Source organism: Salvia hispanica, chromosome 3, assembly GCF_029641045.1.
Source record: "Salvia hispanica isolate PSC_SH4W2 chromosome 3, Shi_PSC_v1, whole genome shotgun sequence".
Taxonomy (NCBI): domain Eukaryota; kingdom Viridiplantae; phylum Streptophyta; class Magnoliopsida; order Lamiales; family Lamiaceae; genus Salvia; species Salvia hispanica.
Window position 1 is genome coordinate 48973328 of NC_142694.1, and position 22545 is coordinate 48995872.

At 35.2% G+C, this 22545-nt stretch overlaps 2 protein-coding genes across 2 annotated transcripts; both read right to left on the reverse strand.

The window, feature by feature from the left end:
• Nucleotides 1-1993: 1993 nt before the first annotated feature.
• On the reverse strand, nt 1994-3656 carry LOC125215625 (putative aquaporin PIP2-2). The gene is made up of 4 exons (XM_048117093.2): nt 3344-3656; nt 2844-3139; nt 2354-2494; nt 1994-2257 (listed from the first exon to the last, which is right to left on the reverse strand). The coding sequence occupies exons 1-4, from the start codon at nt 3621-3623 to the stop codon at nt 2132-2134; spliced, it is 843 nt and encodes a 280-aa protein (XP_047973050.1). The 5' UTR covers nt 3624-3656; the 3' UTR covers nt 1994-2131.
• A 10122-nt stretch (nt 3657-13778) lies between these two features.
• On the reverse strand, nt 13779-14456 carry LOC148931014 (uncharacterized). The gene is made up of 2 exons (XM_089066684.1): nt 14430-14456; nt 13779-14354 (listed from the first exon to the last, which is right to left on the reverse strand). The coding sequence occupies exons 1-2, from the start codon at nt 14454-14456 to the stop codon at nt 13779-13781; spliced, it is 603 nt and encodes a 200-aa protein (XP_088922810.1).
• Between the last annotated feature and the right edge of the window lie 8089 nt (nt 14457-22545).

Sequence of the window (22545 nt, forward strand, 5' to 3'; positions counted from 1 at the left end):
AAAGATAAGAAAACTATCAAAATTAGGGTTTTGGATCAAAATGTCAATATAGTGTATTAAACATATCAAAACAATTTAGCATTGACATTATATATATTTTATATTGACATATTATGATAGCTACATTGACATTATGCTGCTTTTGAAAATTACGAAAATTAGAGAATTTTTTTTCAAATATTGATATAAGTTATGTAAAAAAATAATTTAAATTGAGATAGTTATAATCATTAAAAGTTTTTGGATATTTTTTTAAAGTTAGTTATAACTAACTTTTGGTCAATTTACATTAATACCCCTAATTGGCATTTTTTGTGTATTGTATTGATACTCATGGATGGTTAATTCTTGTCCCTTGATTTCATGATCCAATGTCTATTATTTAGTTGTAGTTAGCAATTTAGGGGTGAGTTAGCAATATAACACACCCCACGGTCCACTATGTAGAAAAAATGTTATTTTTTGGGGGATTTCAAATATAGTTGTGGTATATTATTATGGAACGTATGAAGGAGTGGGTACAAGCTATTCGAATAGAAATTTGTTGTAATTTTCTTTCTATTTATTTTTGTAATTTTCACAAAAAAAGTTTGACGTTACAAAATTTGTAGTGAAGCCTCTATAAGTTCCATTTTCAGAGAAAAATAGAGCGATAGGTAGGGGCCGATATAATCCCTATGCCCAGGTCAATTTAAGCCCTATATTTTAGAATAGGGCTCGATGTGTTAGTTTGAGTGGGATGTGAAAGGAAAGGATTAATAACTAATAAGCATATTAGTTAAATTTAATGCGTTCATATTAAATTCAAATTTATTTTGACTATATGGTGTTAGTAAGAGATTTCAGATTAAGTTTAATTTAACTATGGACCAATGTTGTCAAATGGCGGATATGGCGGTGCTATGGCAATGTTATGGTGCTATGGCGTTTCCACCACTAAACGCTATGCTATAGCGCCATGGCGCTGCCATATCCGCTATTTGATAACACTGCTATCGACAAGCTATAAAATAACAGCATGATGGTGGTGAAAACTGAAAACTATATATATTATCTCTACCTATAAATCTAGTGATCTTTTATCGTATAATTGTTTTGAAAATGTGTTTGTAAATTACACATTGGATCTTGTACTTATAATCTTAGCCTGTATGGTTTAGTGAGTAAATTATATGCCGTTTTGTGGTAAAGCTAACATATGATTAGAATTATTATAAGTAAAGACAGAGTACAAGTACTTCATCGAAGTGGGTAAATTGCATGGGAGTTGAAGAAATAAAATAAAATAAAAATGCTGTCTAAAATATAATAGTTCCATTATTAAAAGATACTTATATCTTGGTAAGATAAATATGTTATCTCAGTCAGACATAAAAGAGCGTAAGTATAGGAAGAAGGCGTAAAATATAAATATGCTGTCTAAATTAAAAGAGCGAAAATGTAGGAAGAAGGCGTAAAATATAATCACGGATTTCAAATCATGAATAAAGCTTGTATTATTTGATATTAACCACACCATGTATATTGTGTGGATCGGAAATAAAATTCAATGCACTTGAGTGACTGATTTTTTTGTCTTCATTAAGTTTTTTATGTTTAATATAATATCATTTTAATTTTGAATATCGGGTGAATTTTGTTTCATTGATTGTGACGTATAAAATATATATTCGTTTAGGTAATTAGCATTTACTAACACTTATCTGGTAATTAGAATATCGATGTGATGAATAAACTTACACCTCAATTACCCAATTGATATGTAATTTCGATTATTGCATCGCATGATATATATTTTGTTATAAATAACGAAACAATATGTTTAAATTGTTGTAATTATCTAAATGGTGATACATTTTCTAGTAAACGATATAATAAGGAGACAAAATCTATCATTTATCCGCAAATTTATATATAAGTTGGTGCAATTACGTCAATATATATCACTTATTTAGGGAAAGGCTATTAGAAGTTAACGTTCATAACATCAGGCTAAATGAGTAACTCAAAACTAGCATAAATTCACATGAAAACGATAAAATATTTTTCTTGTTCCATTTGCTGCCCGATAAAATAAAAAAGATTACACAATTATCACTTTCTTTTTTGGTGAGAAATTCATCATAGAAAATCAAACATGGTGGGAAGCATTGCTCCTGAATGAGCCAAGGGCCTTAGCTGCTCCTGCCCTCAATATGAATTGATGGTAGAATGCTGCAATGGCTGCACCAATAAAGGGTCCCACCCAAAATATCCACTGCAAAATACAATAGTAGTAACAAAAATCAATACAAAAAAAATATATTCAAGAATTAGCTATATATATTTGGAATTGAAGATGAGAATTAGTTACTTGATCATCCCAAGCCTTGTCCTGATTGTAAATCACTGCAGCTCCTAGACTTCTAGCCGGGTTGATGCCGGTGCCGGTGATCGGGATCGTGGCGAGATGCACCATGAACACCGCAAATCCAATTGGAAGAGGCGCCAACACCTAATGTCCGATAAATTTAATTAGAACTATTTTTCGTAGACAGAGATAGTATCCAGTATTATATCCAGTATTATAGTAATAGGTGGGGGAATCTTTTCCATTGCCTAATTGGTTATACTTATAAATTAATTCCAAATCCTATTTATAGACATAGATTTCTTTAAATTGTGACCACCACATGACTTTGTAACTGCACAACATATGCTGACTCGGATACACATTAGAAAAGGTTGGATTTAGCTACCAAAAAGGTAGGCAACATTCAATAAAGTATAAAAATAAGTATGCATAACAAACAATGTCATTTATATCTAACTTTAGTCTTCTAAGTGAGGAAATTGAGACTAACCGGAATATGTGAGTCTCTAGCGCTTCTCTTGGGATCGGTGGCGGAGAAGACGGTGTAGACGAGAACGAAGGTGCCGATGATCTCGGCTCCGAGCCCCACTCCGGTGGTGTATCCGAGGCTGAGCTCGTTGGCACCGCCGCCGTGCTTCTTGTAGTAGGAGCTTTGGAAGGCCTTGACCAGCCCCACTCCACAAATTGCACCCAAACATTGAGCCACCATGTACATCACGGCCCGAACCAACGACACTTTTCGGGCCAACAGAAGCCCGAATGTCACAGCCGGGTTAATGTGACCCCCTGCAACAACAACACCAATATTGATAGGACCGTCGACATTAGTCTGATTCACTCCTAAAAAAGCCTCAAACTAATCGGAGTTACAAATAACAACACTTGTATACATCTTCCAACTGATACGGGATGAGTTTGTAACCCAACAAATATAACGTTAATAAAACGAAAAAAGAAATGGTTATAAAAAAATGAAAAGAAGCTACTGACCGGAGATTCCGGCGGTGCAGTAGACGAGGATGAAAATCATGCCACCGAAGGCCCATGCGATGCCGAGAATGCCGACCCCGCCGCACTGGTCGGTCGCGGACTGGCTTTTGTAGGCGATGACAGTGAGCACAGTGATGTAGAGGAAGAGCAGAGTTGCGATGAACTCGGCGATTAGAGCTCTGTAGAAAGACCATTTGGTGAGCTCCTCCGCGTCCATCAGCGGGGCAGGAGGCGGATCGTGGTAGTCCTTGGCGCCACCGTCCGACACCTCCTTCGCCATTTGTGGAGAGAGAAAAATGCGTAGAGAGAGATCGTGGAGTGCAGTGGGTATTTATGGAAGAGATGAGCTTACTAAGTGATTAGTGGGAATAAAAAGTGATTAATTTTACTAATTCTACTAACTCATTTCACCCACCTTTTATTGAAAATTAATACTATCCACTTTCCTTTTTTATTTGTCTCAATCAAAATGAGTCATTACTAAAAATAAAAATACTTTTATCTCTATTTTATTCTATTGCTCTTACTTTATTTTCTCCACTTTAACACATAAAATAAAGTCACGTGCCGTACAAGGAAGATGTCATCTTACTTGGGACGGAAAGAGTATATATAAGTGGAATCTATATTCAACTAGTTTTTTTCCATCCATTGTTTTAACATTTTTTAAAACTTGTGTTACCAAAAAAATATAACTTCTTGGAACAAGCATGAAGAAATTAACGATATTTCTTTATCTTTTGAACTGTTGTGCCGGGTCGGTTGCTCAAGATCTTTGATCTGTACATGCACCCGATGAAAAAAATGGGATCACTTCTTGATGACGGAGGAAGTAATTGAAATTGAGTGGAGATTGGGCCACAACAGGCTGGGTTTCGGTTTTCACCGACCCACGAGTCGGTGGCCCACTACCTTTTCAGTTTAACGGCTACTTTAGTGATATCAATTTCTCGAGTTCTAATATAAGAGAAATAATTTATTAATTTTTTATTTATGAGATGGTTGATACAACAATTACTTTTCTTGAGATAAAAGTATAATTTGCTCGATATGGTTTGTATATAAATTTAATAACTAGGTTAAGGAAAAGAAGTTTTTTTGAGATTTTATTGTTTTGAAGAGAAAGTTTAGGTAGGCTATCGTTCATGTTGAAAATGGACCGGCCATGACTTTATAGCTAACGTTATTGGCTCAAAATTTCAATAATTTTGTTACGAGTTAGGTTATGTGACTATTTGCTACTTTTAATCACACTCTCATGTTCTTTAAATAAATGCACTCTTAAATAATACTCCATTCATCCTTAAACAGTAGCTATAAACTATTTTCTTTTTTAGTCCATCTATCAACTTTCTAATTTTAGGAATTCAGTTACATTATTAATAATGTGGACTCCACCCTCGACTAATACTGTTTTCACTACCTCTCTATATCTTTTTCTTACTTTACCAATTATGTATTAAAACTCGTACTCAACTAAATGTTCTAGGGACGAGGGAGTCCTATCACTCAAATACCAATTAAATTGTTTATGGGACTAAGCTTCTTAAGTAGGAATCAGATTCTTAACAAGAAATTTCTTCTTCAGTTCTTGAAGATTCTTACAAAGAATTACTGCCGATTTTTCTACTCAACGGAAATAAGATTATTCTTTTAGGTATGGACGTAACTCTTTTTTTTTTTTTAAGTTTTGCGCTCACATAATTATGTAGTTTGTGAAATTAGACGTTTCCAGTAAAGTGGAAAAAATAAGCATATTGTTGATAAAGACTACTTCAAAGTGGAGCCCAAAATCAGATTTAGACAATCTGAAATCGATTTCATTCTGCCGATAACCTGATTTTTTTTAATATTCTGCACTAATTATGACATGTTAAATTATTTGATAAGTAGAATCAAGTCAATTAATTAATTTTTTAGAGTACATCAATTGATTTTTTAGATGTACAATGAATTGAATTTCCTTCTGGATGAAGGTCGTTAGAGAGCAACTAGCTAGCAATTAAACCTGTGACAATCTAATTTGCTCCAAAAAAAATTTAATAAAATAAAATCTAATTTGCTCCAACTCTGAATAAACTGTTATCAAGAGTCAAATTAGAGACGAATACACTAATTAAGTCAATTTCGACTGCTAAAATATTGAAGCTTCAGGGAATTCGTCTCTAATTAGTGGAATAGTAATTAAATTCGCTTAAAATGTAAACATTATTAACATATGGATTACCATCAAATCTAATTACATTATTAGAACAGTCCCGATAAAATTTATCATCATCGTCTATTATTGAATGTTTTCCAAAATCATGTTTCGTTCATCCACCCGTGAAAACCCAGTACTTGATTTTTCAAATAAAAAATGCCAAAATTTTTTTACAAAATATAAAGTTATTTTATATAGTACTGGCTGCTACAATTTTATTATCAAGTCGAAAAATTAAATCTGTTGGAATTTAAAGCTAAAAAAGTTGGTAAATAGATCACTTTCCCACTATAAAATTGAACCAATAGGAGTATTTTTGTACAAAAACAAAAAAAAAAAAAAAAAAAAAAAAAAACAGAAACCAAAATAATAGCCAAAACAACATAATTTTGAAATATATATGTACTTATATTATAAGAAAAAATATTCCCGAAATTCATCCTATAAAATAGCCAACAAAGCAACAAGATAGAAAAAGTATGCCTAGAATACACAGTTGAAATCGAAGTGTACATGCATATTTTATCTATACCATTAATATTAATAAAATATTTAAAAAACATTAAATTACATAAATCAAAAATGGAATAAATATTGCAAAGTGCGAGGCTTTTCATGATAAAGAAAATGGTAAAGTAACAGAATGGAAAATAATGATGCCAATTAATCATGTTAGCCCCCCTTTTTGCGTGCAAAAGATAGAACTATGGAATTATTTGGCATGATTTTCTAGAAAAGCAGTGTTGCTTAGAAAATTATACTACTCTAATTTATTGGCAGAAGTATTTCCGAAAATGATTGGTTTTAAGTGGCCGGGTTTAGTTTAATTTAATTTATTTTTTACTTCTATCAAATCAAACTATGGTAAAACAAGAATATAACTTTCTTTGAGTCACTATACTAGGCTTTTTATAAAACAACGACGACATTGTTATTAAGTTACATATTTGCCAAAAACTAATAATTTTTCTTTTCTTGAAATTGCAATCTATATATGCTTAAATTGCTTGTGTTCGTTATAGATGTGTGAACGTACGCTTTACTATTTGTACATAAGTAAATACTTCCTCCATTCCATGGCAGCGGAGATATTTCTTTTCAGCACGAAGATTAAGAAAGGAAGAGAGATGAAGAGAGAATAAAGTAAAAGTGAGTAAAGTAAGTGAGAAAAAATGTGTTGAGGAAATAGTTTCACTACTATGAAATTTACCAAAATGACAAAATGACTCCACTACTATGGAACGGAGGGAATAATTGCATTTGAAAATCATTGTGACAGAAGTTCAACATGTATAATCATAACATAGCAATCAATTCAAATCCACCCTAGTCTTTCTCTATATATTAAAAAGTGCATAGATGTCCAAAGTGTGTGGTTGAGTGATGAGAGTTGATGGTGGATTTGTATATTTTCCTTAACAAGATGATTTAAAAAATGGTGGAAGATGATTGTGTAAGAGATTTATCGAGTAAACAAAGCGTGAAAAATTGAAGCTCACAACTACCTTTAGTTTCCAGTTTGTCACAACTAAATTCCAATTCAATTTCTCTCATCCATGAACATGCCAAGTTTTCTATAAATAATTATACGAGTATGTATTACTAAAATTGCAGTTCTCTTTAATTATAACTAAGAAAGTGATTTATAATTATAAATATAATGCTTCAAAAAATTAATGTGAACAAATTTGAGTAAACAATGTGTTACTTCTAGAAATCAAATTTCTTTTATTTAGCTTACTATTTCTGGGTTAATTGGGCTAATTAAGATTATTGTGTCTTTAATCAGTGTCTTTAGTTACTAAGCCCATTGGGATTTTTCAAGCACCATATTTTGTTAATTGAATAGAGCAATGTGTTCCCTTTCGGGTCAACTTTATATGTAAAACATTCTTAAACTCAACAATGCAAATAAAATATTCTTATTTAATACTTCATGCATCTCATGTTAACTGATTGCATTCCTCTTCCAAGTATCCAAGATCAATTGAGTTAGTAGTATTATTTTTACAAAAATATAACTCTCTTTCACTCTCTTACTTTAATCCCTTTGTCCTAAAGAATTATCTCAAATAATTTGATACGGAGAGAGAGTATAATGTTTAACCTTATTTATCACTGAGAAATTAAAACAAACATCAAACTAAAGCACGAAACAATAGGTTATGAATTTTGTACTGCAACATTAGTTTCAAATAGTTTGAATAGACATATATATTTATTTAGTTCCTCTCAATCTTAATAACTTTAACTAGGTTGAATATCCATTTACTTAATTGTTGGTCTTAATAAATCACTTTGGTTAGGTTGGATATGTATTTACTTAATTGTTGATCTTATCAAGTTACATTAATTAGGTTGAATATGTATAAACTGTTGAAAAAATATGGTAATTTGTATTTGCAATTAAGGGCAATAATGAAAATGTTGACTCTTTTTTTTAGCCCTAATGAAAATATTGACTTATGACCAAAAAAACTCAAATGTGTATTTATGCAGAGTAGATTACATGTGACATATATTAATGTAGATTACATATTTTTATTAGATATTCGCCGTATGTTACTATGACTCTATTAATGTCATGCATGATTCACATTAGTGATCAACATTTCTATTTTCTAACCATACTTAAATTTGAGTTTGTGTAGTAAGGAAAAGTAGAATCATGGCGTTGTGTAAAGTCCCGTCAAAGTATATTTCGATTCTTATAGGAAAGTAATAGTCAAATTTTATTTATTTCGTAGTATCGTATGCGTTAACTGTTTTTAAAATACTATGGTTAATATCACTTTTCTTTCTTACTTAAATAATGAGTGGTTTTCCTAATGCTTTATGTGACTTTTTCATTGTAAAGAATTTGCTTTAGGCTTTATTTAATTTTCATGTTGATTTATAATGCATCTTATTTATGTACTAAAATAAATTTCTTATATATTTGATGAGAATTTAAATTTTACATTACTTTTTGTGAGATTGTGGCCCTTATGCAGGAGGCCCAAGAATTAGTCCTGGGCCCAATATCCACTGCTCAGCTTCTTCTGGCCCAGCTTGTAACCCTAGCTACATGTCAGTGTGTGAGTGGGTGCTCTCTCTCTCTCTCTCTCTCTCTCTCTCTCTCTCTCTCTCTCTCTCTCTCTCTCTCTCTCTCTCTCTCTCTCTCTCTCTCTCTCTCTCTCTCTCTCTCTCTCTCTCTCTCTTATGCTATCCGGAATCAAACCGCCTTACTCACTCTTCGATCTCTCTCTCTCTCACTGCTTCCTCTCTCCTTCAATCTAGGGTTTTTTCCCTAAGATTGTGACTGCCTTCTCTCTGTGTAATCTTGAGAGTTCTCATCTCTTCCTTCATCTCTAGTGTGAGTGTAAGGTGTGAGCTGGTGTTAGGCTGCTTGTGGAAACCTCTGGTTTCTAGTCTTGTTTCTTGGACTGGTGTTTGGTTTCTGGGTTGAAGAGGCTCCTCCGAGAGTGAGTTCTGGTGTGTATCGGTTTGGTTGAGTGTTGGATGTGTGGTGGTGGATCTAGGGTTCCGGTGTGACTTGTCTTGATTGACTGCGGTCGATCTGTGTTCTCCCTTGGTGTAAATCGGAGATGGCTGGATGATTGAGGGCCGGATGTATAGATCTGTGTAGTTGTACGTGGTGCAACTTGAGCCACATCAAAACTTTGTTTTCTTCTTAATCTTTTGATTCTGTTTTGCTATTCTACTGCATTCTATTGTTGTTGAAATTACTAACCGTTTACTTAGTGTTTCAGGTTAGCTATCGTGGTTGCAGCTATAGTTTTAGTATTTTCTGTATCAGATCTGTAATCTGAGGGTTGATCTCCTCAGGACTTGTTGTAGATACTTGGATTATATCAAGCCTTCGGCTGATCAATACCTAACAGTGGTATCAGAGCCACGTTAGGATCAGTCAAGGCTTTGGTATTCACATAGCCTCGCACCTATCGTGGATATCTGGTAATTCAAGAGATCCTTCGGTCTCTTGTGTGGTATTGTTTTCTGAACCCCTTCTTCTTTGGTGTTCTGTGTTTTTCCTGGTTTTCTCTTCGTTTTTCCGCCGTGCTTCCTTATTTCTGTGGTTTCTTGGATTTAATTGTGGGTGGTGATTTTGCCTAAGGCTATCTCAAGTGGTCTGTAAAACTGTGTGGTTGCAATAGAGCTTAAGTCTGCCTCAGTGACCCCCTGCGCCCTCAAAACATTAAGTGTTTGCGAACTGGGAAATCCTGGGGATTGGATGCTCTGTTGTTCTTGACAACTTGTAGTACCTTGTTCTGTCAGAATCACTCCTAGATTAAGCTCAAGTTCTTGTTTCTGTTTCCTGTTGGCCATCTTTGGTTTGTGGTTTTGTTGTGTTCTCCTCTGTGCTTCTGTGCTTTGTGCTTGTTAGCCCCTGGTTCTTTTTCAACATGTCAAACCTTCCCTTTGGACTCACTCCTTTCAATGGAAAGGGTGATTTCAGCATCTGGAAACAGAAACTTAAGTGTGTTTTAATTCAACAGAAAGTGTATAAAGCTATTGATCTTAACTATTCTGATACTGATACTGATTCCACTAAGGCAGAAATGAATGAGTTGGCTTGCTCTACTATTGTCTTGAGCTTAAGTGACTCTGTGATGAGGAAAGTTGGTGTTATTGACTCTGCCAAGGATTTATGGGACAAGCTTGATGATTTGTATACTGAAACTTCTTTGTCCAACCGTATGTATTTGCTTGAGAAACTGTTCAAATTCAAGTTAGATATGTCTAAGGATATTGATGAGAATATTGATTGTTTCTCTAAGCTTGTGCTTGATATTAAAAGGTCTGGAGACAAGAATATTGATGATTATACCTCTATTGCTCTCATGAACTCTATTCCTGAATCTTATAGTGATGTTAAGGCAGCTATTAAATATGGGAGGGATACAGCCTCCCTGGATCTGATTGTGAGCTCCTTAAAATCCAAAGAGTTGGAACTAAAAGAGAAGAATGACTCCAAGGCTGTTCTGGATAAAGCCTTGCAGGTCAGAGGCAGATCTAACACCAGAGGAAAGGACAAGCAGGCTAATGGCAAGCCCTCTGAGAAAGGAAACAAAAAGCATCACAGAAATAAGTCCAGATCCTCCTCTCAAGACCCTAAAAAGTCTAGGAGATGTTATAAGTGTAATGAACTTGGCCATTATAGCAGGGAATGTCCACTTAAGAAAAATAAGAAGGATGATCCTGATCAGATTGCAAATTTGGTCAAGTCTGATGATGAAGGAACTTGCTTCATGCTAACTGATGTTATCTCTGTGAATGCCTCTCTTAGTAAAGAGTTTAATAAGTCTGAGTGGTTGGTAGACTCAGGCTGTACTTATCATATTTTCCCTTTCAAAGATATCTTTTCCGAATTAACCCCTGTTACTAATGGTTTTGTTTCTATGGCCAATAAAAAATAGTGCAGGATTGAAGGCATTGGTACAATTTGCCTCAGGTTTAATTCTGGTTGTAAGTTCACTTTGAAAAATGTGAAATATGTGCATAGCCTGCATTATAATCTGCTTTCTTGTGCTTCCCTTGAGGCTGAAGGGCTAGAAGGTAGATGGGGCAATGGGATGATGAAAATCTTTAAGGGCTCTTTGTGCATGTTCAAAGCTGAGAAAAAGTATAATCTATATGTTTGCACTGCCCAACCCTTATGTGATATTTCTGTTGCTCATACTGTGAAAGTAAATAATACTGTTTTATGGCACAATAGATTAGGACATATGAGTGAAAAAGGCATGCATATTCTTCATAAGCATGGTTATTTGCTGGATGATGATGTTAACTTGCCTCTTCCCTTCTGTGATACTTGTATAAAGGGGAAGCAACATAAAGTTTCTTTCCCTGTTTCTGTGCCTACTTGTTCCAGTACAAATGTGCTTGAATGTTTACATGCTGATGTCTGGGGTCCTTCCTCAGTTACTACACATGGAGGCTACTCTTATTTCCTATCTATTGTGGATGATTTCTCCAGGAAAGTTTGGGTTTTCTTGTTGAAACACAAGTCTGATGTGTTTGCTAAGTTTCAGGATTGGAAGAAGCTTGTAGAAAACCAAACTGGAAAGAGAATTGGGACTCTAAGAACTGACAATGGTTTAGAATTTTGTAACTCTCAGATTGATGAATTGTGTGTGAATGCAGGTATCAGAAGACACAAGACTGTTCCTTACACACCCCAGCAGAATGGGGTGGCAGAGAGGATGAATAGGACCTTACTAGAAAGAGTGAGGTGCCTCCTAACCCTGAGTGGCCTATCTAAAAAGTTCTGGGGGGAAGCCTTAAACACTGCAGCTTACTTAGTTAATAGGTCTCCCTCTGTTCCCCTAAAGGGCAAGTGCCCTGAGTCTGTGTTCTCTGGTAAAAATGTCAGCCTCACACACATTAGAGTTTTTGGTTGTAGTGCTTTTTTACACCAAAAGACTGATACGCTTGAGCCTAGGTCTAGGAAGTGTGTTTTCTTGGGATACCCTGAGGGTGTTAAAGGGTATAGAGTGTGGCTCAGAGATGAGTCTGGTTTCAGGGTTGCTACTTGCAGGGATGTTATCTTCAATGAGTCTGAGTTCCCTTGTCTCTCTGAGTCTGTCACTCCTATGACTACTGAGGTTACTCCAAATGAGGTGGAGTTTGCTCCAAATGAGGTGGGGGAACCTCAAATCCAGGAATATGTTCCCAGACAAGAAGTTGAAGCTGAAGCAACTCCAAATTCTCCAAATAGGGAAGAAGTTTCAGTTATTAATAATCAGGATGTAGATTCAAATAGTGATCTAACTGATTATGTGTTGTGCAGGGACAGGACAAGAAGGACTATCCATCAGCCAAGGAGATTTGCTGATGAAATGAACCTCGTAGCTTTGGCCTTTAATGTACATGAGGCTGATGGGGATGAGCCTCAGTCATATAAGCAAGCTCTCAAATCCATGTTCTACCCCAAATGGCTTATGGCCATGGAAGAAGAAGTTAAGTCTTTAGTTCAAAATAAAACTTGGATTCTTGTTCCTGAACCTACTAACTGTACTATTGTTGAGTGTAGGTGGTTATTTAAGCTGAAGCAGGAAGTTAGTGGTCCTAGATACAAGGCAAGACTTGTAGCTAAGGGATTCACTCAACAAGAGGGGGTGGACTACACTGAGATCTTTGCACCTGTTGTAAAGTTTACAACAGTGCGGTTGTTACTTGCTTTATGTGCCATTTTTAACTGGAACTGAAGCAAATGGATGTTAAGACAACCTTTCTACATGATGATCTTGACAAGCCTATATACATGAGGCAACCTGAGGGATTTGTAGATCCTAAATTCCCTAACCATGTCTGCCTGTTAAAGAAAGCTCTCTATGGTTTGAAGCAGTCACCAAGGAGATGGAACATCAAGTTTGATCAATGCATGCAAGCTTCTGGGTTCATGAGAAGTGCCTTTGATCACTGTTTATACTATAAAAATCTCAACTCTGTTCCTACCTTTCTCTTACTATATGTAGATGACATGCTTATTATGAGTCCTAGTCCTAATGCTGTTAAAGATGTGCAGGATATGCTATGTTCCAATTTTGACATGAAGGACTTAGGAGATGCACAAAAGATTTGGGGATTGATATTATCAGGGACAGAAAGAACTCCCAGATGACCTTACACCAGAAGTCTTATGTGAAGAAAATATTAAGCAAGTTCAGTATGGCTGATGCTAAGCCATGTACTGTTCCCTTGGCAGCTCATTTTGTTCTTAGCAAAGATCAGTGTCCTAAGAATGAGGATGAGGTTCTGAAAATGAAGAAAGTTCCATACTCCAATGCCATTGGTTCAGTTATGTATCTGATGGTGGGTACAAGGCCAGATATAGCCTACTCTATTTCCTGTCTATCTAGATACATGTCCAATCCTGGACCTCCTCAATGGGAAGCTTTGAAATGGCTTCTCAGGTACCTTAAGCATACTGCTCACTATGGTTTACATTTTTCTAAGTGTTCAGATGTTACTAACCTGTGTGGTTTTGTAGACTCAAATTATGCTAATGATAGGGACAAAAGGAAATCAACCACTTCCTATGTCTTCACTGTTGGAGGTTCCTGTGTGAGTTGGAAGTCACAATTACAACACATTGTGGCTCTCTCAACTACTGAGTCAGAATACATTGCTATCACTGAGACAATGAAAGAGGCCCTCTGGTTGAAACGGGTTGTGAGTGAACTGAGGTTCCTCAAGCAGCCCATTGTTGTATACTCTGACAGCCAGTCAGCTATCCAAGTGTGTAAAAATCATGTCTTTCATGATAGGACAAAGCACATTGATGTCAGGTTTCATCTTGAAGTCAGACCAAGTTCTGATAGAATTTGGTGGTAGCCTCATGAACCAAGTATTCGCCTCCCCTTTAAGAGCAAGGGGAAGGGCCTTCATCCTATAGTCATCCTCGCTTGATCCCACAGGCCGCTTTTGTGCCTTGCAGATCTTGCAAAATTCATGTAAAAACTCATAAGGGTTGTCACAACACCTCCCCAAGAACACAGGCAGGACGGCCATAATGTGGGGCTTCACGTAGACAGCTTCTTGTCCTAGGGTCGTGACGATAGCTTGCAGTGGTTCAGCAATTAAGTGGGCGTACAGTGAGCCTATCTTAGGATCATCTTCCTGGTCGTCAACCATGTTGGCTTTCTCCTCTTCAGATGTGGATAATGAATCCGGTTCACATGCAAGGCAATCTTCTTTAGTGCTCGCATCCAAGTCAACATGCAAGGCAGTGGTTAATCCTGAATGAGTGATGACTGGATCTACCCCTTCTCTCCTTAGCCAGTTGGACTCAGTGTCTTTAAACTGCGGAACACAAAAAATAAAAAAAAGTTTATTTACAATATTTACACCAAAATTCTTAACAAAAGCACATGATACGCCATCCATCCCCGGCAACGGCGCCATTTGACGGACGAGGTTTTTATAGGGCGGCGACTCTTGTGTGTGCGTGTCAACTGGCCAGGAGGGTGCCTAGACCTAGCTGTGTCGTTGGGTCTGTGCCTAAAACCTCTTGTCAACAAAAATACCTCAACCCACTTCTACTGGTTAGTATAGTGGAGTAAGGGTCGATCCCACAGAGATGGATGTAGGCGAAGTGCAATTGCAAAGACATTTTGGAAGGGTTGGTTAGCTACCACGCTTTTGGGGTTGAGTTCTACCTAGGCGTAAAATTAAAATGAGACTCTACCTATATTGACCAGTAGGTAACTAAATGCTTAATGCTACTGGATGTGTACGTGAATGTGAAAGTTGGACACCTAGTTATGCATATGAGAAGCTACTAGACGAAACTTACTAAAAATGGCTAGACAAAAGGTAAAGGGAACAAAGAACATGCTGGCAGACTGGCTGCTGGGTTTGCAGAAAAGCTGAAAAAAGTGCAAGTTCAAAAGAAAAAAGTAACTAAAGCAACATATCTTTGATTGTGACATTTTCTTCTTCACCAAGCTAAACTAACCAGATCTAACAAACTCCATTGATGAATGATCAAGCTCAAAAATTCGTAAATGCAATATTTAACTTGAAATCAAGAACGAATGCAAGAAAAACTGAGATTTACGCATACTGGTCAAAAGGACAGGGTGACAGAAACAAGCATAAACGAATTCCATGCATTTTTGAGAAACTTAACCATATTAAAACTTGTAAACATTAAGGAAAAACTAGATCTAACAAAGCTAGGCAGATTCAATTACTTAAACAACAGAAATCAACATAAAACTATCAGATCTAGCTAACTAGAGAGATTTAAAGCAATAACAAAGCTAAAACTCAAATAAAACCATAAAAACTTAACTTCATTCAAACGTTCAAACCAAAAGATGCTTCAAATAGATTTAACTACTGAAATCCGAGACAAATGCAAGTAAAACAAGTTCTTAAGCTAAGAAAGCATTAAAAGAAAGCATGTAAATGGCTGATGGCCTCTTCTGAAACTGGAACTGGACTACGGTGGCTGGAATGATTCAGGCATGATGACTCCCCGCCGGCTGGTGGCCGGAATCTTCATGGCAGGCTGTTGGATTTAGAGAGTGGAACTTAGAGCTAATGGAGCTATTTTCCCAAAAAGTGTTCTCAAAGTGATGATAAAAGTGATAAGTCCAAAGTGATGATAAAGTGATGATAAAGTGATGAGTTAAAAAGTAATTCCTCCTTATGTTCAACTCCTATTTATAGGGTGGCTTGCTCTAATTTCTAGGGCTGCCTCTTCATGCGAAATGATAATTTTGCCCCTCTTTAGTAGTTGATTGTTCCAAGCAAGTCCTTCCTTCTCGTGTCCAGTTCCGTAGCATCCATTCTGGCCAGTTTGCACCTTTTCTGCCCATAATTGCCAATTTGCACTTTTTCTGCTCATACTGGCCAGTTGCACACTTTTTGTTGCTTTTTCACGCCATTCCCTTCTGATCCTTTCCTCCTGATTTAGTACCGCAACCTGCACACTTTAGCAACTATTTTGCACATATTATAAATAAAGCACGTTATACTGACCAGTAACCAAGGCCTAGAACGAGACTCATCAGGCTGCTTGTGGAAACCTCTGGTTTCTAGTCTTGTTTCTTGGACTGGTGTTTGGTTTCTGGGTTGAAGAGGCTCCTCCGAGAGTGAGTTCTGGTGTGTATCGGTTTGGTTGAGTGTTGGATGTGTGGTGGTGGATCTAGGGTTCCGGTGTGACTTGTCTTGATTGACTGTGGTCGATCTGTGTTCTCCCTTGGTGCAAATCGGAGATGGCTGGATGATTGAGGGCCGGATGTATAGATCTGTGTAGTTGTACGTGGTGCAACTTGAGCCACATCAAAACTTTGTTTTCTTCTCAATCTTTTGATTCTGTTTTGCTATTCTACTGCATTCTATTGTTGTTGAAATTACTAACCGTTTACTTAGTGTTTCAGGTTAGCTAATCGTGGTTGCAGCTATAGTTTTAATATTTTCTGTATCAGATCTGTAATCTGAGGGTTGATCTCTCCAAGACTTGTTGTAGATACTTGGATTATATCAAGCCTTCGGCTAATCAATACCTAACACTTTTGTTTTTTTCGGATCTCATATACAACTAGCTAAAGAAAATCTCATCAAGCTTATGTACCAATCATTTTTACGAAATTTAGAAAACAATATTAAAGCAGTAGAAGTTGGGGATTATATTGCGATATGAATCCGCAAGTTGAACACTTTTTATATAGTAGCATTAAAATAAACTTACGAGTATCGCATTCATGAAAACTAATAATTAGATTCTAAGTATTGCAACATAAATCATACTATGCATTATCTAAACCACATGTTTTAAAGGATTTTATTACTACTAAATAGCCATAAATAAATAAATAAATAAATAAAGATAGAAATTTCGGATTGGATCAATTGAAGAAGGGAAATTCCATTTTGAGCATTAAGTCATTAACCCTTCAATTCAATCAATAGTAACTCCTTGTCTAGAATTAATACTACTATTATATTCCCTCCGTCCTACTTTAGTAGTCCCATTGACTTTTCTGCCCTCTTTTTTGTAAAAATGATAAAAAAATAGTTAGAGAGGAGAAATGGTAAATTAAGAGAGAGAATAATATAGAGAAGAGTCTTATCTACATTATTGTCTCACTTACTTTACCAGTTCTCTACTTTAACTATTTTTTATCATTTTTATAAAAAGGAGGGCAGAAAAGTCAATGTGACTGCTAAAGCGGGACGGAGGAAGTAATTTATATACTCATGTCTAGATTGTAGATTACACTGTTAAATTCCATTTTGAGCATTAACCTTTCAATTCAATCAATAGTAACTCGGGCTTTTCTAGAATAATCACTATTATCACTATACTTATGTTTAGATTGTAGATTACACATTGACCCTATTACGAATCACGAGTCTTGATAGTTTTTAGAATCATTCGTGCTCTCACAACTTAGTTTCAAACATTTTTGGTTAATATTCATTTCTCAAGTTTGGTATAAACGTAACATATCATTCAATTATTAGTCAAATACTTCATTTGTTTCATTAAAGATGACTCACTTTCCTTTTTACTTTGTGTAACGCCCCGAAAATTTGAACCCTAATTTTAGAGCAGTAAAATTTTATTTGATAACGTGGGAGACGTGAATTAATTGATGAATGAATTTATTGCATGAGTTCTTATGACCGAGTTGTGTCTAAGGTTTGCGTTGGAAGTTTGAAAAATTAAACTTGTTGATTATATGATGTGGCATGCGATTAATTAAATTATGAGGTGAATTATTTGTTTAAGGGTGAGTGAGAATATTAGGGAAAATTTCCATAAATACTAGCCACATAATTTTGAGATTTTCGACCCCTTCACTTTTGGAGAATGAATTCTATTTTTCCGGATTTAATTTAATTATTGGGATATTTATCCAAATTAAATCCAAAACCCAATTATTCTCTACTTCTTATTGAGAAAAATCGAACCCTCTTGTTTTTAAGGTGATTTTCAAAAATCACCTATTCTTGGGAAGGAAGAATTTATTTTATTGTTTAATTGATTCCTTATTGATTTCCTTCCATACCTAGAATTTAAATATTCTACCAAATCTTTCCATACCTCAAGAGATCTTGCAATATCTTATTTTAGTTAATATTGAAAATCCATTCCTTATATAAGAGCCATACTACACGCCTATTTTCAATCTCTAGGTGGGAGATTTATTATTTTATTTTGCTCCGTGATATTTTATTCTACTCCGAAAAATATACCAAACTAAATCTTGGCTAAATAAGGGCCATAATTTTCGAAATCTCCATGCCTTGAAACCCTAGTTCTCTTTTTATTTCTTCTTCCCTACTCCACAATATTGATTTTTATTTAATTGTGGAGAACCAAATCTTCCCAAATATTCTATTTTATTTACCTAGAGATTTTGTTTAACTCTATAAATAAGAGAAACTCCTAAACCTAACCCTAAAATTTTCGCCCCCTCCTCCATAAGTTTCGCCCCCTCCTCCATAAGTTTCGCCCCCTCCCTCTCTCCACACTCTCTCAATTTTCTTCTACTTTTCTTCAATAATTCTTCATCCTTTGAGAAGAATTAGAGTTTGAGCCTCAAGATTTTTGAAGAACCAAGTCTCTACTTTGTTTCTACCGTTCGTTTTTTCTCAAAAAGGTATTTTTATATTAATTCTTCTTCTTTCTAACCGATTAATCGGTATTCTTGAACTCTCATGCATATGGAACGAGTGAAAGGGGGGAAATAAATTGATGATTTGGATGTGTGTGTGTGTGTGTGTGTGAAATCGTGTGTGTGTGTGTGCGTGTGCGTCGTGTGTGTGTGTGTTGGCAAAACACTCATGTGTGATATATGTTGATGATAGATCTAGAGTTAAGATGCGAATGAAATTTATATGATGATCATGATTTTGATTGGTGATATTAAGATAAGTCGATGGGAAAAGGGAAAGCGTTGAGACATGCATGTTTTAGGAGTTGATTTTGAAACTGATTTGCGATATGTGCCTATGTGATTAAAAGGTGAAACCTCGGTTGCGAAGCAGGATAACAAAGGGAAAGAGCATACTTGAAATCTAAGCAGTCGAGGTGGGCTTTATTCTTAAACTTTCTTATGTTGCAAATTTATGAATGCGGAGAGATAAGGGTGGTTTAACTGTTATGCCATGCCTATGTCTGCTTTGTTGTGATATTGTGCGTCTGATGCCCAGTTTGAGAGTTCGCTCCATTGGGCTATAGGGCTATGGATATGTTTAAACGAATTCGGGTCTGAGTAGGGCCGCAAACCCTACCAGGCTGTGTACACGGTGGGATCGGGAGCCGTCCTTGCTAGTCGGTCGGTCTCGTGGGCGAAAAGTGTGGCCACACTTTCGTCGCACCATGGAAATGTTGTGATTGTGGAAATTGATGAGAAAAGTGGGGAGTTGTTTGACTGGCCAGTCTATGGAAATATTTTTGTGATACTCGATGATATTTCTTTTTAATAACTGCAAAAACTCGAGTTCACTATGGTAAGGGTGGCATAACTATTAAAATGTTTTGGCAACGAGTTCACTGAGTATTTCAAAATACTCAGCCCTGCATGTGTTTTCCTTATGTGCAGGTTGAACGACGACGAGCGGTGGCGGGTGTTGAGCATATTAATTAATTAAGATGGATGTTTTGAACTTCGAGCGTAGTCGTGTCTTCATACATGGCTTCGCTTTCTCTTGGTCGTTTCCGCTGAATTTTTTATACACTTTAGTATTATCTGGATATTTTGCATTTATTCCTTTCGGTATAGAAGCTTTAGACTTCTTGTAGTTTTCTTGGATATTATGTCAAACTCTTGAGATATTTGATCGTAGTTTATGGTATCTTTCTTTTATTTATTAAAGCTTCTAGGTTAAACCGTTGACTCATTGCTTTGATAGTTCTTTTAAATACTTTGGTCAAATCTCTTTAAATGAAACCCTAGCCTATGTTTATTTCTTTTAAATCCGTTTGGTAGCAGTCGACGTATTTATTATACCCTAGAAAACCGGGCTGTTACACTTTGTCTCAACCAAAATGACTCATTACTAAAAATAGAACACATTTATCTCTATTTTATTAATTTACTTATTTTTACTTTACTCTTTCCACTTAACACACAAAATAAAGCTGCATAAAATCCTGTGCTGCCTAAGAGCAACTCCAAGGGGAGAAGGTAAATGAAAAGGGTATATCATTTTTATACCTTCTCAAAAAGTGCAATATACCTTCCCAAAAAGCAATCAACTCCAAGGATGAAAGGTATATTGAAAAGGTAAATAGGTATATTGTTGAGATTTTGTCGCTTCTCTCTCCCGTTTCTCTCTTCCGCCAATCTCAAAATCAGTTTTTCTATTTTACCTTCTCTTCTATGGAGAGGTAAAGATACCTCCTCAATATGGGAAAATGTATTTTACCTTCCCATTTACCTCCTCCTTTGGAGGGTGTTTTTCCATTAAAAAAAAGATAAATTTGGCGGTTATCATTGTTTATCTTCTTATTTACCTCCTCCCTTGGAGTTGCTCTAAGGAATGAGTCATCTTCCTTGAGATGGAGGGAGTAATTAAAATCATCCAATTACATGTCAAATAGTCGGTTTTATAAAAAAATTATTAAAATAACAAAAAAATTTAATAAGATAAATATTTGGAGTCGATTACTTTCAAATCATAAAATTCTAAATGTTCAACTAATTAGACAACTAAACTAAAATAATCACAAGAAAAGAATATGTTTAACATGATAATTTTGTCGACTCTGGTCTTCTTTGGATCATTACTTTGCTTTGCCTTATTTTTGTTAGAGGTAGTAGAGTAGTTATAAAATATGAAGGGATAGTGAATATTAATTGATCATAAAAATAAATCCTACAAATAGAGATTAGAATAGGAGGTCCTATGGTGGAAGCTAGATCTATAAACAGATAATAGTAAATTCTTGGAGAATTATTTTTGAGTCAAAGTAGACCTATATATATAGCATGGAAAGGCTTACACGTGGTACTTCGTCTGTCTCACGCTAAGAGTCATATTTTTCATTTTGATCCATTTCACAATAAAAATCTTATTTCAACTCTTTCCATAAATAATGGGTAGACTAATTTTGCATATTCCACCAACTTATTTTACTAACATTTTATTATAAAACTAAATATGTAAGTGAGACCCATATTCCACTAACTTATTCAACTCACTTTTATTTACATTCCTTAAAACTCGTGTCATAACTAAATAGGACTCCTATTACAAGATGGAGGAAGTAGTATTTTGAATTTTAAAATATACTATATTGTACTCCTTAATATGTAGTAAGAGATTGGGCTTCAAGAAGAGTCAATTTATCATTGCACTACCTCACACAGTTTTCATTAAATGGTAGTAGTAACTTTCTCCGAAGAACTACAAATGGTAGTAGTAACTTTCTCCGAAGAACTACAATTGAAACGTGTAAGGTATCCACACAAATTTCATTTTAAGATTAAGCCCATAGTAACCTTAAAAGTCTGATTATAATTATTTTAGCCTTTTTTTTATTTTAAAACTCAACAAACTCAATCAAAATAATAAAATGGACAAAAGCATACTAAATCATGCAATATTTAATCAAATCAAGCTTAGTCTAATCCCTAAAAATGTGTAAAATCTATGTGGGATCATTCCAATGAATAAATTATTTTTCAAGATCTTCAAAGATGATGCTTTTTGGAGGTGACGATGTCTTGGTTGAATCCTAACCCTCCAACAACAACAATGAAAATGGAGACAGAGAATTATGGGGATAAATCAACGAAAGTTGGCAGAGCAGAGTGGTCGCAGCGAATTTTAGGATTGAGGGAGAATTTGAGTATAAAGAAAATTTTTAATTCGAAGTTTGAGATAAATAGATGACAAATTTTGATCAGTCTATCAAACTCCCAAGTAAAATTTTGTCCAAAAAACCATAAATTGACTGAATTTTATTCAAATAGAGTTAATAAATAACTACTACTATTATTTTGTACTTACTATATATATTGACAATTTCGCATTTTCCCTATAGGATAAAACTCTATGTTTTATTGCTGCCCACGTATTTTATGACGTCAGGTCAATTAATGGCTTGGAACTAGCACATTATTAATCAATAAATACACTATTAAACTTGCTCTTAGATTTGATTAGTCAGCGCATTATAAACTTGATTAGTCAATTAAAATTTTACATTATGTGCGGCTCATAACGAGAATTCTCCTGGTCAAAATCAGCTCTTATTTGAGCTAGGTTACATAGTAATGTAATATTTCAACCATGCCAACATTGCATTGAAATTTATGATTATTCATGCTAGACAAATTCATTTATCTTATGTTATACTATATCTCATTTTTATTATGTCCAACAAACCAAACATCGTGCTAAGACTATCTAGCAAAATTACTACACATACCTTTTGAATACGTTATCATGACTAAATTAAAAATAACCGTCCAATAAAAATTTCATTACACCTTCTCTCATGACATGTGAAATACTATTATTAAAA